General features: G+C 37.3%; 1 protein-coding gene across 1 annotated transcript in view; it reads left to right on the top strand.

Moving 5' to 3' along the window:
- The window catches only part of LOC107714479 (protein polybromo-1-like), a 24,182-nt gene that overhangs the window by 4,314 nt on the left and 4,157 nt on the right, over positions 1 to 15,711 (top strand). The window contains exons 8-27 of the mRNA XM_016520323.1: positions 804 to 826; positions 936 to 1,027; positions 1,148 to 1,364; positions 1,436 to 1,577; positions 2,866 to 2,960; positions 3,065 to 3,344; positions 3,479 to 3,584; positions 4,870 to 5,509; positions 5,609 to 5,820; positions 6,456 to 6,641; positions 7,236 to 7,393; positions 7,508 to 7,762; positions 7,836 to 7,981; positions 9,255 to 9,412; positions 9,600 to 9,783; positions 9,959 to 10,163; positions 11,369 to 11,570; positions 11,712 to 11,864; positions 13,320 to 13,469; positions 15,261 to 15,310. Of these exons, the coding sequence (XP_016375809.1) occupies positions 804 to 826; positions 936 to 1,027; positions 1,148 to 1,364; positions 1,436 to 1,577; positions 2,866 to 2,960; positions 3,065 to 3,344; positions 3,479 to 3,584; positions 4,870 to 5,509; positions 5,609 to 5,820; positions 6,456 to 6,641; positions 7,236 to 7,393; positions 7,508 to 7,762; positions 7,836 to 7,981; positions 9,255 to 9,412; positions 9,600 to 9,783; positions 9,959 to 10,163; positions 11,369 to 11,570; positions 11,712 to 11,864; positions 13,320 to 13,469; positions 15,261 to 15,310 (3,654 nt within the window). The remainder of the gene's footprint in view (positions 1 to 803; positions 827 to 935; positions 1,028 to 1,147; positions 1,365 to 1,435; positions 1,578 to 2,865; positions 2,961 to 3,064; positions 3,345 to 3,478; positions 3,585 to 4,869; positions 5,510 to 5,608; positions 5,821 to 6,455; positions 6,642 to 7,235; positions 7,394 to 7,507; positions 7,763 to 7,835; positions 7,982 to 9,254; positions 9,413 to 9,599; positions 9,784 to 9,958; positions 10,164 to 11,368; positions 11,571 to 11,711; positions 11,865 to 13,319; positions 13,470 to 15,260; positions 15,311 to 15,711) is intronic.

Below are 15,711 nucleotides of genomic sequence, written 5' to 3' on the forward strand. Positions count from 1 at the left end.
CCCTTGGGAGGTCCACGGGGCGATGGTAATTGGCCCCAATCCAGAACAAAGAATTCAGCGTGGTGTCATCCAATGCTGTCAATCTTTAATTATAAAGAGACACACTCACGTAGCAGGGGAATAGACATTTAATACTAGACACAGGACAAAGGAAAACACCGGGCTTAAATACTAAGAACTAAACAAGGAAATCAATGGAACACACCTGAAATCACTGAACACAATCAACATGAGGGAGAAACTAGGTCACAGGGAGAACATGGAGCACGTGGGGGAGGAAAAACAAACACAAAACAGTCCATGGGCGTGACATATATCAAATATGTTTCCAGCATCAGGATAAGTTATGTATAACATAACGTTTTACCACAATTTGTTAGTTAGATATAATCTAATATAATACAATTTCTTAACTACAGTTATTAATAAATTATAACATATTAAACAATAAGCTTTTATAATAATAATTTAATGCAAAAAAATTATATTGTATTTACATAAGATTGTATCTTTTAGTCCCAAAGAATTATGAAGACGAATTACAAACAATAAGTTTTACAACAATACGTTTGAATTTAATTTAGTAAAAAATACTATAAAAAGTAACAAAAAGCAGCAATGTGTTACCAGCTTTTATAGGCATGTAACATTGTGATACCATGGTATTCTTTTAAGTATTTTTCAGTGCTATAAAATATATAAAAGTGTCATGATTTTACCATCTAACATCATCACTGTCCTGGGGTGCCACCACTGTGTTGGGTTTAACATTTGACTTTTTATCAAAACACTTTGTCTGCCAGGCTGTTATTGAAAATAAGAACTTGTTCTTAGTTAATTTGCCTGGTTAAATAAATAAAGGTTAAATCAACAAAACAAAAAAACATTTATATTCTGACATATAGTGTTGTATTTGCACTGGTGTTTGTGAGCAGGAACAGAAGGTTTGGACAGGGAGACCGACTCTCCTCCATCACTACTGCTCTACAGTATGGCTCAGAGAGTGAAGAGGACGCCATACTAACTGGTACGTCACACATGATGGTATCTGTATAGAGCAACACTGTTGAAGAGATGTAACATCAATAAGATGTAATAAGATTATTGGTTTATATACTAATTAGATGAGTGTTTCCATGTTCTTAAGGCTCTGTTCATTATGATGAGGGCGAGTCAGAGGCCGAGAGCATCCACTCCAGCATGGACATGAGCAACCCCATCTTCCAGATGTACGAGGCAGTGCGGGGCTGTAGGAACAACCAGGGACAGCTTTTAGCCGAGCCCTTCTTTCAGCTTCCCTCCAGGAAAGACTACCCCAACTACTTCCAGCAAATCAGCCACCCAATCTCCCTCCAGCAGATAAGGTACAGTAGGACACCATCACTGCAAGGTCTTTGGTTTCGAACATACTATGAAGTATTTTATCTTTCCTCAGGAGCAAGATGAAGAACAGTGAATATGAAAGTGTGGAACAGATAGACACAGACCTCAACCTGATGTTTGAGAACGCAAAGCGCTACAACGTTCCCAACTCTCAAATCTACAAGCGTGTGATGAAGTTGCAGCATATATTGCAGGTAATATAAACCCATTCCAAACAAAGACAGGCTATAAATTACTGTAAATTACAGTGTCTCAGTTGACAGTGCAGTTAGAATTAATCATGTGACGTTTCTCAAAGATCAAAATGACATAACTTTGACATAACTGATTGACATAACTGATTGATAATGATACTTGTGTGTATATGCAACCGCAAAAAGTATTTGGACATTTAAGCCACTCTTAAAAATGTATGAATTTTATTGCATTAGATCGGTGATAACAAACTAAAGTGAGAACCGGTGTGCTGATTAATGAATGTCCATGGTGACTGATGGCTGGTGGGAAAACTAGAATAAAGGAAGCAGGAAGGTGATGTGAAACAATCTAAAAGAACATTACCGTAACAAAGATACAGTATTGTGGCCACAAATTAAGCATTTGTTTCGAAGACAAATTAATTGCCAAAATGACTCTAATATGAGGGAATAAATCAGTACAATGTGGCCACAGTTTAACTAAAGGGGTCATATGATGCGATTTCAATTTTTCCTTTCTCTTTTTAGGGTTTTAATGTTTTTGTCTCGTCGCTCCGGCCGGGACACGGCATCACAATATGGTAAGGGGCGTAACATTTCCGTCACACGCTTGAGGTATTCGGCCAATCACAACGCACTGGATAGCTGGCCAATCAGAGCACACCTCGTTTTTCAGACCGATGAGCTTTGTAAAAATCGATGCGTTTCAGAAAGGCGGGGCATAGAGGAGAAACAATAATGTACAGTATGTGGACAATAATGTGTTTTTTTAACCTTAAACCGCATAAACACATTTCATTACACCAAATACTCAAAATAATGTTCTTTTTAGCAACATCATATGACCCCTTTAACTAAATTGTGACCACAAATTCCCAAACGTTCGCAAACGTTGTTGGGGGAAGAAAATCTTAATTTGTGCCAATGATATCTTGTTTTTTTGTTTTTTGTTTTCCACGTTATATACATTTATACTGTGAAAAATATATTAAAAAAATTAAAGATAAAAATATTTTATTATTTTTAATAAAATATTAATTTCTAACAATAATATTTGTATTTTATGTTACATTATAATAAATATAAATATTAATACAAATTTGTAAATATATGAACTGATCTTATTTCTGCCAACCCTTAAAAGTACTGTTAGATGAATAAACTTGTAAAGAAACTATACATGGTTCATCACATTAACTCTGAACAAGTTCCATCGATATTTATCATTCAAAAAGTATCCAAATGCTTTATGTCTTCAATCTATAATATGTGTGTATATATTCAGATGAAAAGGAAAGAACTGACAAGGAGAGATGATGAAGATGGAGATAGCATGCTGTCATCTACTCTTTCTGATGGGGGCAGCACCAAGCGCAAAAGGTACATTTACAGCATTAGTAAAACTACTGGTTTGGAGCGTATTATAGTCTTAAACATTCACGCTGTGACAGCTGACAGTTGCCCTAACGTATCACCTCTGGCAGCCATAAGAAGAACACAAAGAAGAACCGCATGAAGGCTCTGTACGCTGCTGTGGCAGAGGCTCGGGAGATGGGCACAGGCCGGAGACTCTGCGACCTGTTTATGGTCAAGCCCTCAAAAAAAGACTACCCGGACTACTACAAGATTATTCTGGAACCAATGGACCTGAGGACCATCGACCACAACATCCGCTCTGACAGATACCCCAGCGAAGACGCCATGATGGAGGGCATGAAGCTGATGTTTCGTAATGCACGTCACTACAACGAAGAAGGTTCACAAGTGAGTTTGAGGTTTACTACTGAGCTTGGAAAGACCGTGTAGAGTAAATGAGCTTTTTGAATAATTTTGTTCTAGGTTTTATAAATACGAACTGCTCTGTTGTGTCATAAATAGCTTGTTGGTTTAAACTCTAGGTTTACAATGACGCCAACATTCTGGAGAAGATATTAAGAGAAAAACGAAGGGAACTCGGACCTCCACGAGATGACGAGGACATCGTCTCACCCAAGTTGAAAATTAGTATGTTTTGAAAGCAGTATATGTGTATACCTTACTTTGAATTAGGGTTGAATAGGGCTGGGCGATATGGCCAAAAGAATTATCACGATACAATTCATCAGGTGAAATCCTGATAATTATCATGATACATTTCAAATTTTTATTGCCTAATTTTTATATGGTGCAATTTAATTATTCTGACTGTTTGAGTTTTATTAAAATAACCCCTGGTCTTCCATAGTAGCGTACATTTAGGTTATGATTACCACAGTTAAAACCCAGACATACAGCACCTCAATACCATGGTAAAATGTATCTATATTGTTTTTAGGTATTTGTATTAAAAAACAGTAGTCTAAATACTTTTGGTATGAATGCACAAACGCTATAGCTTAATCACAAAAAATACTGTAATTATATTCCCTTACTCCTTTAATACATTTAATTAATATATTTTGGTGCATAAACATTATATTGAACATTTATCAAACTATCGTTGTTGTTTATCGAGGAAAATAGAGCGCGATAAATTAAAGCAATAAGCCCCAAGAAGCTCTGCTTCGCATCGTGCCTAACAACGCCCCTTAACTGCTATAAATTCACTGTAAACTACGGCTTCACGGGGCTTATTGCTTTTATAAAACGGTTATTCCATATACGTAGTAAGGTTTCACAAAATAAAACAGAGCAAATAAAGTGTAATGATATTAATAAAAACAGTATTCTTCCACCAAACAATGTAGTTCCTCGGAAACAGTTGTGGTTGCAACAAAGTGGTTGCCAAGCAACACACAAACGTAAACAAAGGTGTATGTTTGTAGAGTAATTTACAACAGCTTCGAACACGGCTCAGCCAATCAGAATCAAGGACCGGAACTATCCGTTTTACAAATCGTTATCGTTTTATCGCCCAGTGTTAAGGTTGAACAATCGAATACAATTTTTTTTTTTTAAAACGCAATATGGCTTAGTGCAATTATTAAATAAAAAGGTTGCAATTTAATTAAATAAATATATGGGCTTTGTGTTTTAGAGTGAAGCGTCGCACTGTGTTGTTTTGCACACAAGCAGCTTATGATTTGGTGTTTTCCGTGTTTCGGAGTGACTGTAAATTCTGCTCCAATTGAAGTCTGCATGTGCTCAGTTTGGGTTGCTTGACTTGTGCATTTGGGCACAGAACATGCACCAGTTAGACTCCTATTTATTTGGATTTTGGAATGACGTCTCAGAAGTTGCGGCTTTCAGTCTACAATAACACCAGTCCACTCAAGAAGCTGTGACTGACCATGTGCCACTTTCATTCCAGGAAAGAGTGGCATCTCTCCTAAAAAGTCCAAGTACCTGACTCCTCTGCAGCAGAAACTCAATGAACTCTATGAAGCGGTGAAGAACTACACAGACAAGCGTGGACGGCGTCTCAGCACAATCTTCCTCCGTCTTCCATCCCGCGCCGAGCTTCCAGACTACTATGTGGCCATCAAGAAACCCATAGACATGGAGAAGGTGAAGAGCCACATGCTGGCCAACAAGTACCAGGATGTTGATGCTCTGGTGGAAGACTTAGTGTTGATGTTCAACAACGCTTGCACCTACAATGAACCTGAATCGTTGATCTACAAAGATGCATTGGTGCTTCACAAAGTGCTTTTGGAGACCAGGAGAGACTTGGAGGGAGGCGACGATGCTCATGTCCCAGATGTTGCGCGGCTCATCCAGGAGCTTGTTCGCAATCTTTTCGTCTCAGTTCTTGGTCACCAGGACGACGAGGGACGTTGCTATAGTGACTCACTGGCGGAGATTCCAGCTGTTGATCCCAACAATCCCAATAAGACTCCACTGAACTTTGAAATCATCAGAGCCAACGTGGATAAGGGGCGTTACAGGAGACTAGACGTGTTCCAGGACCATATGTTTGAAGTTTTGGAGAAAGCCAGGCGTCTGCACAGGTGATGCTTTTCATTCAATCATTTTGTCTAGGATTTACGTACCTGGAGAGGTCAAGTGTTGGTTTTTCACAATACTAAATGTTTTAAATTGTGTCGTAGAACTGATTCTGAGATCTTTGAGGACTCTGTGGAGCTCCAGCAGTTCTTCATCCGGATCCGAGATGAATTGTGTAAGAACGGAGAGATTCTGCTGTCGCCGGCCCTCAGCTACACCACTAAACACCTGCACAGCGACGTGGAGAAAGAGAAGAAAGAGAAGCTGCCTAAAGAATATGAAGAAGATAAACTCAAGAGAGAGGAGGAGAAGAAAGGTACTGTTCCAGTAGTATTTAATCCAGTTTTTAAATCGGTTTATTTATTAAATACAAACAAACATGCTAAAACAACATACATAAAACTACAACTCATACAGAAATGGACTCTTCTGTGATAAACGTTTTTCATTTCTAATTTCAAAAGCATTTTTATCAGTATATTGCATCAGTATATTAGAATGATTTCTGAAGAATCATGTGACACTGAAGACTGGAGTAATGATGCTGAAAATTCAGCTTTGATCACAGAAATAAATTAGATTTTAATGTATATTAAAATAGAAAAACGTTATTTTACATCGTAATAATATTTTACAATATAAAAATTTTTCCTGTATTTTTGATCAAATAAATGCAGCCTTGATGAGCATAAGAAACTCCTTTAAAAAACATTAAAAATCATTCTGATCCCAAACTTTTGAACGGTAGTGTATATGTTTCTTTATATACATCCTGTATCAACGGTCACAGTTTTGGGAATGCCTTCTTTATGTTATAGACAAAGGAAATTCTCTCCTGTGTTTAAAGCAGTTGTCAGTCTCTAAACTAAACTTGGAGTGTGCAAGTTGCCAATAATTGTAATGTTTGTAGTTCAGATGGCTGTTTATTAATCCTTTCACACTGATTTCCAGAGGCTGAGAAGAGTGAGGACACAGCAGGTGGTGGATGGAAGGGGGCTCTACAACGCAACTACAGCCAGGACTGCAGCTTCAAGGACAACATGTACCACGTGGGAGACTATGTTTATGTAGAGCCCACAGAACCAAACCTGCAGCCGCACATCGTCTGTATAGAGCGCCTGTGGCAGGATGATGCAGGTATTGCTTCATAAAACCTTTTATATGGCACATAGGTTGCTCTTAACACTGTTGATTGAGAATATACAGTGCCATTTAAAATTTTGGGGTCAGTAAGATTTGAAATCAAAAGTGATTATAAAGACTTTTTTAGATTGTTATAGAAAAAAATCTGTTTTGAATAAATGCTGCTCGTTTGAACTTTCTATTCATCAAAGAATATTAGAGCATATTAGAATATTCAGCATATTAGAATGATTTCTGAAGGATCATGTGACACTGAAGACTAGAGTAATGATGCTGAAAATTTGATGCTTTGCCATATCCGGAATAAACTCATTTTAAACTAATTTAAAATAGAAAACAGTTTTCACAATTTACAATATTATTTCACAATATTACTGTTTTAATGTAAAAAAATATATAAAAATGCAGTCTACAAAAACATTTTAAAAATCTTACCAATCCCAAACTTTTGAACATTAGTGTTTAGGGTTGCAAAGGGGTGGAAAATTTCCAGTAAATTTCGGAAACATTCCAGAAATTTTGATGTCCACCTTTTTGCAACCCTATTAGTGTTGCTGTTAAACTGTGTGTATGTATTTTTTCATGAAGGAGAGAACTGGCTTTATGGCTGCTGGTTCTATAGACCCAACGAAACATTTCATCTCGCCACACGCAAATTTCTTGAGAAAGAAGCTTTCAAAAGTGACTATTACAACAAAATTCCTGTCAGTAAAATACTGGGCAAATGTGTCGTCATGTTTGTGAAGGTAATATCATTCAGCAATGATTCCAAAACATTCTCCGTAAGCGAAACATATTTTTGCATTATTATACGATTGTAAAAACATCATATCTGTTCTGATAAAAAATCTTTATTGCAGGAGTATTTCAAGCTTCAGCCTGACAGCTTCAGACCTGAAGATGTTTTTGTTTGCGAGTCTCGTTATTCTGCGAAAACCAAGTCCTTCAAAAAGATCAAGATGTGGACGATGCCCCTGAGCTCCGTGAAGTTCGTCCCTCGTGTAGTGCCCTTGCCTGTGGTTCGTGTGGCCTCCATGTTTGCACCCAAACAGGACAGCGAGAAGCCTCCTGAGGTGGCAGAGGATGGCAAAGCTGTGCCATTGATTATTGATAAGGTAAGACATATTCTGGCATATATTGAATATATATATATACATATGCCGCCTGACCATCAATCTGTGTCTTCAGGAGAGAGAGGATGTTACCATGGAGGTCAGTAATGGAGAGCCAGGCTGCCAGTACTATGAGCAGCTCTGCTACAATGACATGTGGCTAAAAGTGGGAGACTGTGTCTACATCCGCTCTCATGGGCTCGTACGCAACCGTGTGGGCAGGTAGGGGACCAATGACGAGACCAAAGAGTCGCTGTGTTGTTCATATTGTGGATCGTTGAAAAGTACAGAAGGGCACTATAAAGGTAGTATATTCACCCCAAAAAATGAAAATTCTGTCATCTGCTCACCCTCATGTCATTCCAAACCCAAACCCCTTTCGTTCATCTTCGAAGCATGAATGAGAATAGAAATCTCCGCTGAAAGTCCATTCCACTAAAACATTAAACGGCTCGATTCATATGCATTACTTTTACAATCTCTTCATGAACTTTTTGAAGCATCAAAGTCTTGGTGGAATGGACTTTCAATCATTAAAAATATTTTCACTTGTGTTTCGAAGCTTAATGAATGTCTTATGGGTTTGGAATGACATAAAGGTAAGTAATTAGCTGGGTTTACATCCACAACACAACTGCGTTCCCAAACAGGAATCCTGAGATAGCATGACTACGTTTATTGCATTACATCTGAGCGCTCTGAGGCACACGTAATTTATTATATATGAAAAAAGACCAACCGTGGCTTCTCCTACTTCAGCAAATGAAATTTTTCTTAGTGATATTGGTGCCAGTTTATCAGGAACCCTAGTGAAAAATAAATATACTAAAATGTATTTGAAATACATTTATTTCATGCTAAGTGTACTAGAAATACATTTACATATTTATGTACTTAATAAAAATACCCTGTAACTGTACTTTTAGTACACTAAACTGGTATACTTAAAGTCTGCTAAATTGAAAAAACTAATTTTGTGCTTAATGCACTTTAATTGTGCTGAAGTAGTGCTGAAGGCCAACTAAAGATATTCTGAAGTATATTTGATTGTGCTAAAGTGGAACTATTGCAAGTATACTTCAGGTACACTTTAAATGTATTGCATTTAAAGGCCAATATTATTCAAAGATCATACAATCCTCATCAATAGTGACATTAAAACACATGTTAGGCTTAAATTTAAGAAATGTGCAGTGTGCACAAGTAGTACTCCAAATAAAGTTCAAATCGCAAACGTTTTATGCGACAATCCAATTTTCCGTATCATTTAAATTCGCAACTTTGGATGGAAGCATTGCTACTGATGACAGAACCATCCTTTCAATATGACTTGTGTGTAATATATTATAATATACAAGTCTGCTGAAGTCTTGAACATCACATTTGGTTACAAAATATGCAAGAACCAACGTTTGATGTCACTGATGTTACCAAACTTGGTGTGAAACAACATGACAGTGTCTCCTTATATATGTTTGGGTTTGTGTTGTAATAGAATAGAGAAGATGTGGGTGCGAGATGAAGCTGCCTACTTTTTTGGCCCCATCTTCATCCATCCCGAGGAGACTGAGCATGAACCTACTAAGATGTTCTACAAGAAGGAAGTGTTCCTCAGTAACCTGGAAGAAACCTGCCCTATGACCTGTATTGGAGGTATCAGTATTTTTGGATGGCCTCGAATTTAAGTTCCATCATTGCAACTGTATTATTGAGTGGTTACAAGGACATTGACTGAAGAACAGACAGAGTTATTTAAATTGAAATTACAATAAGTGAAATAAGTAAGTGATTTGTTAGTTAAATCTTTTCCTACATCTGGACTGTATTTTTTTTTCCTCAGGGAAGTGTACAGTGTCTTCTTTCAAAGATTTCTTGTCATGCCGGCCAACTGAAATGCTGGAGGAGAATGTGTTGCTGTGTGAGAGCCGGTACATCGAGAGCGAGAAGCAAATGAAGAAGTTTAAAGGGCTGAAGCGTTTTTCTCTGTCTGCCAAAGTAGTTGAGGATGAAATCTATTACTTTCGGTCAGTTGCTTCATTCTTGTTAACTACTGAAGTAATCCAAATTTTAAATATATATATATGTACATAAGAAACAGACTTTAGTGTATAGCGATGAGAGCTCATGATCTCAACAGGGATTGCTTGTTTCTGTCCCAGACTTGGACACTGGACTCATGCTTTTGGTTGTCTCTGTCAGAAAGCTCATAGTGCCTCAGAAGGAGCCTTCTCCACTGCTGGATAAGAAGATCGAGGAGTTGGAGGCCAAGTTTGCAGATATGACAGATGAAGAGCTGGAGGATTTGGGAGATGATGATGGAGACGGATCTGATGCTCACTGCATGCGGCAGCTTCAGACTCAGCTGACCAGCGACATGGACATGCTGCATTATGCACCCCCCCAGGTCTGGATTATGCTGTTACTGAAAGAAAATCACTTTGTCCTTGTTGATTTAGACTCAGAAGGGTCTGATGGTATTTTGTAACTAGCTGTGTTAGAGCAAGACTATTCATTATCTGCATGAAGTCATATCTATTTTGCAGCTTATTCTTGTCAAAAACTGCCAACTTGGGACACGTAAACTGGCCAGCCACAGTTTAAGTTTAAGATATTAAATTTGTGGTGGGTACAGTTTTAGAATTGCATTGTAGTGCCACAGTAAAACATGAAAAAACCAAAGGTTTAAGAAGAGTAAAGTAATGTTTTGGGAATTGTCTGATTTGAGTTGTAGCATTGTAAGATTAAATTAGTAATGGCCCCTTAAGTGTTTTGTTTTTTTTTACACAATAAGAGTTCTCAAAATATTTTCACGTTAATCTTGAAATGCTGCAACTTCATTCTTGAAACGTTGCCTAATTTTGCACAAGGCCTTTTTTCAAATGATTCCCGAAATATTATAGTGGTAGTTATGATAGTAAAGTGATAAAAATAAAAGTCTGTCATTTACTCACTCATAAAGTGTGGTCACATTTACTGTTGGTCAATTGAATTTTCACAGGCGGAAATACACTATTGATAAGGGACATTTTTTGCCACAAAATTTGACTAATCACTAATTGACCATACCTTTATGTCATTCTAAACTTGAATGACTTACTTTCTTCTGCAGAACACTAAATATGTTTTATTGAAGAATGTTGGTAACTTCCAATTTATGGACAAAAAAAATACTGACAGTTTTTTAAATTCCTTTTGTGTTGCTCAAAGTCGTACACGCTTGGAACGTCATGAGTAAATGATGACACAATCCTCATTTGTAGGTGAACTATCCATTCAAGTCTTCATTTTTAAAATGTTACTACTTTATTCTCAACATTTCTGTTCTTTTTTTATCCTGTTTTTAATGTGGCACTAAAACAGCATTGTTAATCTGAAATTAATCATTGCTCAATAACAGCCCAGCTTGCATCATAGTAGCTCAAATCCAGTGACTTGTTCTTCCGTGGAAACTTGCTATGTAAAGCTGCCTACCCTAATCCTGTCAATCATATTAAAACTAGGGATTTCGAAAAAATTTGGAGAATGGATGGATGAGTGGATGAATCAAAAGTACCATTAGCAGCCTTTATGCATGTTGCCTAAATGATCAGTATCTCATTTTGTCCACAGTCCACACCAAAGTCAATTAAGGGTCTGTCAAAGAAGGAGGGGGCGAAGAGGAAGATCAACATGAGTGGCTACATCCTCTTCAGCAGTGAAATGAGAGCCGTCATCAAGGCCCAGCACCCTGACTTCTCCTTTGGAGAGCTCAGTCGACTGGTGGGCACAGAGTGGAGGAACCTTGAGGCCACTAAGAAAGCGGAGTACGAAGGTGAAGTGTTGAATTTTGCCATTTATCACGAAAGAAATTTGCCTGGAAATCATCTGTGGACACTGATGCATGCATGGGATACAATGTCTCCAGGTTTTCCATGAAACATCACATTGTGTTTATCTTTTGTCGTCGATTTAGAGCGGGCAGCAAAGGTAGCGGAGCAGCAGGAGCGAGAAAGAGCAGCGCATCAGAACTCCCCAAGAGCAGGTACCCCAGTAGGGGCGCTCATGGGGGTAGTACCTCCCCCGACCCCCATGGGGATGCTTAGCCACAGCATGATGCCTATGGCAGGTAACCCCTCTCAGATGTGGTGGACACACCTTTCTGGTGCCACACAGAACTGCAATAAGAAGCCTAACTGCTAACACACTCACCCCAGTGCACTTTCCATCTTCAACCAATCCATTCCTTCTGCAAAACTGCCATGTTTTGGTGTCTGTAATCCCAAATTTTCTGAATGTGATTTTGAATGCATGGCCTTTGTCATCCATCAAAGAAATTTAAAGAACTTTACTACCCCTTTTGCATTGGAATGATGCTCAGCCATGGATTCTGTGAAGTTTCCTCAGAATTCCTACGTGTTTCCACTGACTTGAAAGCTGAAACGTGATGGAAGCAAATGTAATTAGGCATCTTTATGCTATCATAAGCTGAATAGAATAGTGTGTAACAAATACGTAAAATAATGTAAAACATTATATATTTAAAAAAAAAAAAAAAAGATGCACAGTATATAATTTATTGGCCCATATAAGAGTTTTTTTATTTATTTATCAATATAAGTTGATATTGGTTATTTAATTATGCATGCAATTTTTCCTATTTTTACATTTATATTACCTTTCCTATCATCTAACACTTACTCAAAATTACTTGTTAATAATTTATTATTAATTGCTACTAATTTAATAACAGTTAAATGTAATCTTTCACAAACCTCAAAATGAGTGTCCACTTTTTCACTTTGTAGCATTTAAAACTATTGATTTTACTTTATCTTTAATAAAATACATATAAAGAGGTATAGAATTTTAATTTCAGCCATTTATCACATACAACATGAAAAAAAAAAGAAAGAAAGAAAGAAAAAAACTGGATCAGAATCTGCTAAAATTGTAATACTGGTTCATCTCTAAAATAATTTCAGTTGGATGGTACAGTTTTGGTACTGTTAACTATTAAAAATGTGTTTGTTAATTGAAATAAAGCTGAAATGAATACATAAAAATGGAAAAGATATATGAAAATGATGCTTTGACAACTAACTAAAAATAAGTTTAAATTAGTACTGTCAAACGATTAATCGCGATTAATCGTTTGACAGCACTACTTTAAATTAAAGAACATTACTAAAACTGAAATAAAGCTAAATAGAAATAATTTTAATACTAAAATAACACCGGACAAAACTGGAGAAAAACAAAGCAGTAAAATAAAGTGTACATAAAATGGTTGAGGTTCCTGTTTCCATCCACTTTTCAGACCACTTTTTCACTTTTCTTCAGTGGAAATGCATTGGTAGGGGCCAGAGTAATCACAGCTCTGGTGCCCTCTTAGTGGAAAAGGGGTGTGTGTGTGTGTGTGTGTGTGTGTGCTGGGTTTGATATTTCATTGTGTATGATAAATCAGCTGACGTTCTCTAACTGTAGTTTTCTTTTTACATGTAGTGCATGAATTCATTCTCATAACTGCATGATATACTGATGCATGCATATGTTGTGTCGCCACCTTCCTCTTCCTCCAAAGGCATGATGGGTAGTTACAGGCCACCCATGCAACCCTTTCAGGGGTCTGTCAATGGCATGATTAACTTGGCCGGCATGCCTCCGCATCCCATGAGGCTGCCTACCTTACCCCTCTACTCCCCGTGGGGTATGCCTAGCATGCCATATCCGGGTAAGGACCACTTCACAGCCACACGTCCCCACTTGCAGTTGCTTCCTGTCTGCCTCTCCAATACTAACAAGAGGGGCTACCTGTACCATAGGCTCAGGGGCTCAACTGAGCAAAATGTGTGCCCTGGCCATGACTAAACCAACTGAAGAGACTCCCAAGATTCTGTAGAAGAATAGTTGATGCAAGAATGACAATCTCTGTTATAATTTGCTCAAGCCTTACGAAGTTTGAAACATGTATGGCTTTCTTTCATTCATAGAACACAAAATTTGGTGTTTTGGTAACACTTTACAATACGTTTTTATTTAACATTCGTTAATTAAAGGGATAGTTCACCCAGATAAAAAAATTAAATTCTGTCATCATTTAGTCACCCTCAGGTTGTTTCTTTCTTCTGTTGAACACAAAAGAAGATTATTCTGAAGAATATAGGTAACCAAACAGAGTTGGCACTGACTTACACAGTTTGGAAAAAAGGGGGGTAGTCAATGGGGACCATCAGCTGTTTGGTTACTCATATTCTTCAAAATATCTTTTGTGTTCAGCAGAACAAATTTTGGGACACTTTTTGGGTGAGTTAAAGATAACAGCATTTTTATTTCTGGGTGAGCTATCCCTTTAAGTACATTAGTTAACGTACTTAAATATGAACTATACTTTTACAGTATTTATTAATGTTAGTTCTTGTTAATTTCAGCATTTCCTAATACATTTTTAAGATCAACAGCTGTATCTGTTAGCATGAACATGATCTAACATTAACATAGGTTAATAAATTCTGTATTGATCATTGTTAGTTCATAACGTATTTACTTTGCAAACAAATAAGACCTTATTGTTGCCAATATTTTGAATAATATGCAAGCTCTTTTCCATATCACAAAAGTAATAGTGACTTTGGGCATCTAAGCTTTAAAAAGGACTAAGGTCTGTAGTAGGCAAAAAACAGTATGTGAAAAGACTAGTATGTCTGAATTCATAGTATTCATAAAAGAGTAGGCGAAAATTACCCAGATAGCTTACTACTTCCACCGAGATTCAGGAGTGCACATGCAATGCATAAAGTACTACCCATGAGGCCACAGGAAGGGAGTCGAGAATGGAAGGAATAGGACGCAACTGATGCACTATAGGTCACATGACAATTCAATTCAAGTTTATTTGTATAGCGCTTTTCACGATACAAATCGTTGCAAAGCAACTTTACAGCAAATTAAGTTTCTACAATATTTAGTAGTAGCTTATGACAACACGGCAGATATATTACATCTAGATTGCATTCAAACGACACACACATGCTATATAAAATATACATTTTTTTTTAATGGTATGTTTTTAACCAAATGTAGTGCCTGCTCAGACAGTATGCAGTTTTGTGCATATGACTTGTGTGATGCATTTCAAGTCTTCTAGAGCCGTATGGTACTGTGAGGAACCAATTTTCATTAAATAATTTGGTAATTTAAATAACTGTTTAATGAAAATTGGTGTTTGCCTGATTAGCAAAGAACATAAAGACCTTAGGGTATCAGTCTCTTATTTGCAGTGTACTTTTAGAGTAGACTTTGGGAGCTTGACAGCCCCTCGTCACTATATGATTTTGTCATATGGAAAAGAGCAGCATTTCTCAATTTCTCTTTTTGCTTGATTTAGGATAAAGATTTCAGATGTCTACATTTCTTTGGATTTCACTATAAGCTATTATCAGATGCTAATGATTTCAGTAAAGAACATAAAGACCTTAGGGTATCAGTCTCTTATTCGCTGTGTATGCTGATTCATCTTTCACAGGTATAAATGGAATGGCCCCAGGGTCTACAGGAAGCACTTATGGGACTCAGGTAATGCTCATTTTGAACGTTTTCTCATTTATTCCTCACATTATAGTCTTAAATGCTTAATTTTAGGAGATAGGTCAGGTGGCTTTAGCTGCTGGGGCACAAAAGGAAATGAAAGACCAACTGCTTTTAATTTCTGTTTTATTAAAGTGCCCCTATTATGCCATTTTTACGGCTCCTAATATTGTTTTGGGAGTCTCCTACAATAGGATTACATGCATGCAAGGTCAAAAAACGCTTTCGTTTCTCAAAATATGCATTTAATATCACCTCATTTTCCAGCGATTCTCAAACGATTCGTTTGAAGCAGTTCAAAGATGCAATCTCTCTAAAGCCCTCCTTTCCGTGAGCCTGCTCTGCTCTGATTGGTCAGATGGCCTAGTCTGTTGTGATTGGTCTACGGC

The sequence above is a fragment of the Sinocyclocheilus rhinocerous genome, unplaced genomic scaffold (genome assembly GCF_001515625.1).
Source record: "Sinocyclocheilus rhinocerous isolate Xijiao unplaced genomic scaffold, SAMN03320098_v1.1 scaffold269, whole genome shotgun sequence".
In the NCBI taxonomy this organism is placed as follows: domain Eukaryota; kingdom Metazoa; phylum Chordata; class Actinopteri; order Cypriniformes; family Cyprinidae; genus Sinocyclocheilus; species Sinocyclocheilus rhinocerous.